The 8,721-nt window shown below is 37.9% G+C and overlaps 1 protein-coding gene across 1 annotated transcript; it reads right to left on the reverse strand.

The window, feature by feature from the left end:
* Nucleotides 1-3,950: 3,950 nt before the first annotated feature.
* Nucleotides 3,951-4,944, reverse strand: LOC124270561 (carbohydrate sulfotransferase 2-like). Its single transcript, XM_046705577.1, has one exon. It carries the CDS (start codon nucleotides 4,942-4,944, stop codon nucleotides 4,156-4,158), a length of 789 nt encoding a protein of 262 aa, XP_046561533.1. The 3' UTR covers nucleotides 3,951-4,155.
* Nucleotides 4,945-8,721: the final 3,777 nt, after the last annotated feature.

Genomic DNA, 8,721 nt, shown 5'->3' on the forward strand with positions numbered 1-8,721 from the left:
TCTTCAAAAATATCATTGATATTAACCAAAAAGAGTAAAGGTCCTAGGACAATCCATGAGGGACACCAGCTTCAATTGATTTAACATTTGACTTATACCCCTTTATTACTTTAAACTGTTTTCTATTATTTAGATAACTTTCAAACCATAATAAAAGAGATCCGCGAATTCCACTAGCCCATAACTTATGCAAAAGACCCTTGTGCCAAACCCTATCAAACGCTTTACATATATCGCAGAATACAGCCCGTACTTCCTTGCCACTATCCATCGCCTTAGCTATATAGTCATACAAATGAGTGAGCTGGTATGATGTAGAATCACCAGTCGTGAAACCTGACTGTAATGAAGTAATAGTTCCATTATCTAGAAAAAGATTTGACACATATTTAAAAACACACTTCTCAAATACTTTCGAAAGACAACTAGTAAGTGAAACCGGTCGATCATTAGTATAATCATGAACATTATTTTTCTTATAAATTGGAACAACGGATGAACATTTCCATATATCTGGAAATTTAGAAGAGGACAAAGAAATATCAAACAGGTTACAAAGTGGAATAAACAATTGTTCAGCTAAACATTTTAAGACACGATTGCTAAGATGATCTGGATCAGTTGCTTTAGTGACATCAAGCGACAGTAAAATATCCCTTACTTCAACGCTTTGTAATCTTATATCAGTAAGACAATTTTCCACGTTAATATCAGAAAATACATTAACATCATCAGAAGAACTGTTACCCGCTGCCATACTCACAAAGTAGTCATTAAAAATATTTGCTTTCTCAATATCATCTTCATAAACAACACCATTGTGTTCAATGTGTGGAAATTTTTAGCTTTATCTGTTTTCTTAAGATAATGTTTAACAATCCGCCACCAAGATTTACTACCATGTTCCGTATTGACAACATTATCAAGTTTTTCAACATACAATGACTTACTTTTACGTATCTCTGAGATAAGCTTATTTCGACTTTTTCTAAATTTTCCCCAATCATTAGGCAAGTTACTACGTTTAGCCTTTCTATGAATTCTCTTTTTCTTATAAGTTTTCTTATAAATCCGTTCATCCACGGAGCATTATTTGGACGAATCTCAACAGTTTTATTTGGAATATTTGATTTACATAAGTCTGTTAACGTATTAACAAATTTTGAAGCAATGGCATCAACATCATCATTTTGTGTAAGAAAATCCCAATTAACATCAGCCACATTTTGCCGAAAGGAATATATATATATATATTATCGTAATTATAAATGAATTTTGAATAGGCTTCTTTCATCTGTTTAATAGATTTCAACGACACGCTAACTGCGGACGATTTGCGGGGCAGTTAGAGGAACAAGTCATGATTTAATATATAAGGAAACTAACTCTATGCCCCTAGTATCACAGTTAAGTGACCATAGATTAAGAAACAGTAATAACATTCAAACTATAAGATGTCGTATTGATTTGTATAGCAACTCGTTTTTACCTGATACAATACGACAATGGAATGATTTGCCTGAGAATATGTATGATATTGAAACCATAGGCCAATTCAAAAATGCATTCCAATCATCAAAACCACCCAATTTTAATATATTTGATAAAAACGTTGGTACACGTTTCTGCCAAATTATCCACTCACGCCTCAGACTTGGGTGCAGTAATTTGAAAGGGGTCATGTTTGAACGGCACATTTCAGTTGATCCATTCTCTTCCTGTGGTCACCCCTCTGAGGATACTTTACATTCCTTCTTTACTTGTCCTAATTATTCTAACATCAGACATCGCATGTATTTTTACGAACCTGGATATAGTTTAAATTCTGTCCTAAATGGTAATCCAAACAAAAATGTACTTGTAAATTCTTTCATACTACAACCTGCCCATACTGTTATAATGAAATCGCATAGGTTTGATAAATGATTAATAATGTTAAATACGCAGGTTGCTTGCTTTCCTATCATGCTGCATATTATTTAATATTTGTTTTATTCATGTATCAATGAAATGGAGAGGTATTCAAATAATCCATCACGACTTGTTTACCAATCCTAGTTCAATTTATTTTGAATAAAATATGTTTACACTACATAGAAGAAAGCGAGCTACAAAGACATATTTTATATCATTGGAAAGATCTCGAGGAGATGGACCCAAACAGTTCATGTGCCAGTATGCTCACGTGTTCATAAGCTCACAAATTGGCTCTGAAAATGCATTTCCGCAGAAATTTGATGTGTCACACACACACACACACACACACACACACACACACACACACACACACACACACACACACACACACACACACACACACACACACACACACACACACACACACACACATACTAGCAATTTGTTTAAAATCTTTGGCATCTTGGCCTTACATTGGCATCTTGGCCTTAAAACTCAGTGTCATTTGAGGTTAACTAGCATGTCGTTACAAAGTTATTGCTTAGCAAGTGACTGCAAGTGTTACAACTGACCCCTAGCTCAGGGCAATTGTAACAAGTGGATGGCGCAATTGTTACAAAAAAGGTTCAAATGTAACAACCTGTTTACTTCCCAAATACATGTACAATCAAAATGAAATGTAGAAATATGTCATCTCGATCAATTGAGGTGGAAATAGGTTGGCATTAAACCTTTGTCATCATCGTCATTTCTTGTTTTGGCATGCCCAAAATATAATAAAAACACCCAAACCTTACACCCGAGGGATAATGTTTGCAAAACTGTATCAGCATAACATTGAAAACACAGTAACACAGTGTTACAATTGCCTCCGATTGTTGTAGCCAAGTTTATGCCACGACACACTTTGGGCTTCTCAAATATTTCTACTTCAAAAGATGTCGTAATACCTCAATTTTGCACTTGAAAAGTTTATCTCATACCAAACAATAATTACTGCATTAAGAACGTTTTATTACGTTTTGTGAAAAATTTACTTTCCCATGATTTTCGTCAACTGTATCTCTCCATGTACGAGCAGCTGAAAAACGCCCGGATGTGTACCGCAGGAAAACAAAGGAAGTAACTCTGCTCACCTACACTATGCTTGAGCGAAAACTTTTAGAGTAATCACCCTTGTTACAATTGCACCGTGTTACAATTGACCCCGGTCTCCCCTAGTCTTGCAATGATGGAAATAGCCAAACATTTGGTGTCTGAAAACATGTAATTTCGTATTAAAACACAGAACCTCATTTAAATTGAATAGAGCCCCCGTGATGACCGGAGTAAAATCTAGACTTGCTCCATTTGGGGCGTTTGCATTATAAAAAGGGTTTGGAGGAAGTGAAAAAATACATGGTGCACCGTTCAGGGGATGTGAGACAGACTTGGGTGGAAACTAGGTTATTGTATGTACTAAACGACGCTCTTTATCGATTGTTTAAAGGTCGAGTACGTGCAGCGACACCAATCGGAGGGTCCGAGAACCAATGTAGTATCCCTTCCAAAAACGACACGTTTCCAAATGACGACTCAACACATATTGGGCTCGCATGAACTCTAAATATATAGGCCTTTTAAATAAAAATCGGGTTTTAGACGTTTTCAGAACTTTTGTTACACATCATGTTGGAGATAAAAACTGTTACTCAGGAAAAACAGAAAAATTGCTCTTTTCACACTTATTAACCAATATGCTTAATATGTACTTGGTCATGCGTGTAGTACTAACCTACCTGTATAATAAAGACTTGTTGTCAGCCATTTGAACCTGTACAATAATTTCAACCACAAATTCCGCAACTATATATACACAAAAAACTTAATTTAGCACACCCTGTCTTATTGTAGTGATAGGTTTTCAACACGTTCACATTTTTCTCGTGGTGACCACGATGGAACAACATGAGTTTTTCTGACCCGTATGATCCGTTGAATCATTAAACACGAAAAAATAATTGGAATAGAGGTCAATACCGAGTGTTACCTCCATGTGACTGTATGGCAGCCAGCACTCTGCTCCTCATACCCCCTGTCAGCCTCCTGATCCCCTGAAGGGCTCGTCTACGCTTGCAGCTTCCAATTGGGCCAGGGGATGCTTAACTAAGTTCTTTGCGTATAGTTTGACATTACAAGAGGGTTAAAACAGTACCCTTAACCCACCGTTACACGATTCACTGCATAACGTCCGTATCTTTATAATTCCCTTTCGGTTTTCAAACTCTTTGACATATCTACAAGTTCGCTGCCAGTATTTACGGGCAAATAGCCCAGCAATTGGTACACTTCTTTACAGTTACCGTCTATGATACGAGCCCTATTGAAATCAAGCTCTTTTCGCCATTGCAGAGTCATAATGGTTGAATTTGACTTGCATGTTGTACAGTGTTTGTCTTCTGAGCTGTTCGTCCTCGACTGGAGAAATCGTTCCGTCTCACTTGTAAATGTCAGACCCACAAATGAAAACAAATCCTTCACGTTTTGTACAGGGTGGACTACTAGATCCTCATACAGGAGAAGTTTTGTTCTGTTAGGGTGAGATTTCAACAGCCTCTCTGTAGCCTGGAGGTCGCTATGTACCCTCAAACAGTGCTCTTTGGAGTAGGAATGAAGGTTGCTCCATTTATCTCGTCCTAATGATATCTGAGACTTGATTGTTGGCCGTGGGTCTCTTATCAAGTGTATGACTTTCAAGGATGGGTTTGATTTCATCATCGTCTCTACTGCTCCCATGGGGAACCGTATCGTTTTGATAACCGATAAGTCCGACTCCATGCATTGCTTTTGAAGAATCGGTAAGCAGCCTAAGATTTTCAACACTCCAGGATTTGTCTTTAAACACATTTGGTAAGGTTTTGTATCATTACTGCTTCCTAAATGAAACTGACTAAGTGTTGCAACGTCTATTTTAGTTGGATGACACCTCAAAAACCCGTCGGCAATGTCCTTGGCTGCTCTAGCAAAATCTTCTGCACTTTTTATCATCCTGGAATAAAATGATATACAGATGAAATATCATTATATACCAATGTATACTTGTTTTAATTTTCTTTGTTTATCGTTGAATGCAGGGGTTAAGCTATAAGACAGCAGCATGTAAATAATCGGCACCTCATATATATTGTGAGCAACGACTGAAGCTGTTCAGGGGTGATGACAGGCAACCTTCTAGTCACCAAGTCTGACAACGCGATCCTTTAAGCAACGGATTTGGGGATCAAATCTTTTACGCAATTACCACTGGAGGTTTTAGACTTGGCCTATATTCCAACTGAGGAGACCGCCTCCGTGATGTAGTGGTTAGAGCGTCCGACGGGAGAGCGGAAGGTAGCGGGCTTGATCCCCGGCCACGTCAGACGTTAAAATATGGTACTTGTTAGTCCCTGCCTGGCGCTCGGCACAACATCGACTCATCGGCTGGGAGTGTCTCTGAGTGGGGTATTTATGCTTAACTGCGGCATGGTATCTCAGTGAACTAGCACTATATAACCAGCTTAAGTCTGGGCTAGTACAAGCAGCCACACATACACACGCATGCACGTCGTCATATGAGCGCAATATTCTAATTAACTCCATTTCACCTCACATGCAACTGAGGACTGTCGTATACTAGGTTCGCTAAACCGAATTCGAGTTATCAACTCGTGAATCGCTGCAATTATTATAAACCTTTGGTTGGCATTGTATTCATGAAAAACCATTACAAGGAAATAAAGGTTGGTACTTTGTATTTAGATCAGCAAAACATAAGATAATTTCAGCTCCATGCTTTACAAAGTACCAACAATACTAAATATGTCGAAGATACTGTTGAACTATCATACAAATTTGCGTTTATTGACATTCTAGCAGAAACAACAATTCAGCTGATGTCAGAAGGAGATATGTTTTGATAAGTGTCAGTATTGCACTGACATGCCGTGAAACCCTTAAAGCTGATGGATAATAATATGACATCCTAATGGAAGGTTTACAATTGACATTATGGTGTTCCATTTTTTTCTGTTTACAATGTGAAATATTATTATTTATTTATTTTACACCGGCAATCATTGATACATTGTAAAAGATATGACACTCATCAGAAAGGCGTTTTGGTATCTTACCACCAAATATACACACAGTCATGTCATCATAACACAAGCAACATTACCTTCATATCAATTCGTATTTATTGTTCTTAATAGTCAAAGTGTATTCCCAGTTGACATGTTAGTCAATGTCAACATTGTCAAGATCACGGGAACATGTTTCATGTCCACATCCACATGCCGAAGCACACAACAGGTTCAACCTCTTGCAGCTACTCCTTCCTGTACATTGGCGTTTATATGCACAGATATGTTGAAGAAAGTCCACGGAAACGATTTAGTCTTAACTTATTTGCAACCTTATCACAGGGGAACAGAGGAATATTTGATGAAGATCTATTACGAAAGAAACGTACTGCTTTAAATACAAAACATTAAGTGCCTAGTTTTGTGGACAACTCAAAAGAAATTCCTAGACAATATTCATATAAACATCTTGCTTCTACTATAACGTTCATAAAAATATGCATACCTTGGTTTTAGTAATATGTAATGATATACACAAAATAGTTACACATAGCATGGTCATGACACTATGAGCATCGATCTTCACAAGTGTGATACGAAGTCATGCATCAAACAAGTAAGTGAGAACGACCACCCGATCACATTAGTTCGCTCTTACAACATTGGTTGCTGAAGATCAATTTTGACCCAATTAACATATTTGTGAACCTGCCAGAATGGTTAATGAATAAATGCATAGTCAGTCTCATGATATCTATTGTAGATCATTCCAAATGATATTACTGACAACAGAATGTATGTCGCCAATATCTTTTCTGGTCTCTGCATAAGTCGTACCTCAGAGAGCCAATTGTCAAGCTGCATTTAATTAATATCAGCTGTTCCGTACACGCACAGAAGATGGTATATACGTTGACAGACGCTTTAGAATTATATTTTGCGCGGGAAACCTTGAATCGTCTATACATATTGACAGTAGTGAGTGACTTCGTCTAAATGGATACTAAAAGACTAACTGTCGTTCCTTTCCCGATTTCCATATGTCACATGACTACGTTGTCCTTCAAGCAGAGAGTGAATGAACTGACAATAGTTATCGTATCATGGTATTGGCTCAGGTCAATCACTGTCTTCATCAGCTGACGCACGTCGACAGTACAACGTCAGCTCTAACATATTGACAGACCTCACCCAGATGACCATTACCAAGTCGGCTGTAGTCAACTGCATTGTTCCAACAGCTGTGATCAGCAGAGTGTGTTTCAAATGCTTGCCCAGATCTATATATTTAGTTTCCGAATGTTAATATTACTAGGATTAAGGTTTTTAAATGCGTTTCCCTCCTTGTAAGAACCACATTCGCTATGTATCGCTGGGACCTTACACATGCCAGAAGTCTGTCTCATACTCCAAACTTTCGGCCCAGCCCCTTCTGTAATGCAATAGTCCAAAATGAAGCCAGTCTAGTTCTGAGTCTCCGAACTCACTGGGGCTAATTCAGTATATACGGAGTTATATATTGCTATCAACATTTCCTATTTTCAGAGGCTTCCACTTGGTATAACGTGCCAGGATCCTGTAATTATGGACCCAAACATGCTCCGGGTATGCTTATTGTTTTTTCAAGACCATATCTATGTTTCTGAATTTCTCCCACATTAAACAAACTGCTGTTAGATCCAAAATTAAACTTGCACGCTGTGTAGCCTTTTTATGGCATGGGGTTTTGTGCGTGCGTTAGTTTATTATTTTTGTTGCATTTGTATGGGCTGGGACTATTCAAGATGAAATCCACCTCAGCAGGATTAATTGATTATTGTCTCACTAACACAGTGAGTAGCGAATGAAGACACCTACTTTTTGTTTGTACCATAAGCTCCCGGTTTTTCCTGGTTACGTCAGTGTGTGTGTGTGTGTGTGTGTGTGTGTGTGTGTGTGTGTGTGTGTGTGTGTGTGTGTGTGTGTGTGTGTGTGTGTGTGTGTGTGTGTGTGTGTGTGTGTGTGTGTGTGTGTGTGTGTGTGTGTGTGTGTGTGTGTGTCCTAATTGGTGAAATGCCACACTGATCAACATGTGGATGCTTGATGGGCATTTAGAAGCTGGAAGGTAACATAACAATGTATGGTATGGATTTACAACTTCTTTATTATTTACAACACAACAGCCTAGAAACGTTGTGTATTTATGATAATGAATATTTGCTTGATATTGTATGGAATATGGAAAGGTTAATCCAAGTACATTGTATGTACAATTGCTTGTGCGATCTCTTAATCAGGATGATTATTTTCTTCAATTATCCATGGGGTAGTGGAGATAGAGGAAAGATGGAAGGTATATGTTCAAGGCGTTAATGCGTTGATACGTCCAGACATCCAGATAACCTGCAGCGTTGCTTGAAATACTAAATCAATACATTTGAATAAAAGCTTACCTAAAAGAACTTTGAAAAGTAAAACAACACTGTGTGAAAGTACCTGTGAGTAATGCAGCTTTAAGCAGGTTTCGATCACAAGTATTTTTACAGATGTTTTGTTTTTGATTGAATGCATGAATCATGAATCAAGAACAGAGCTGTATAATGCATGCATGCGAAACATGTTGCAAACTGTAATGTTGTTGTCAGTGAACTCCCAATAAACCAGGAGAGAGTAATAACATATTGCATAGCCTAAACAACTATCAAACCTCAATGTGAATACCACA

Source organism: Haliotis rubra, unplaced genomic scaffold, assembly GCF_003918875.1.
Source record: "Haliotis rubra isolate DU_JTF1 unplaced genomic scaffold, ASM391887v1 Scf1527, whole genome shotgun sequence".
NCBI classification, from domain to species: Eukaryota; Metazoa; Mollusca; class Gastropoda; order Lepetellida; family Haliotidae; genus Haliotis; species Haliotis rubra.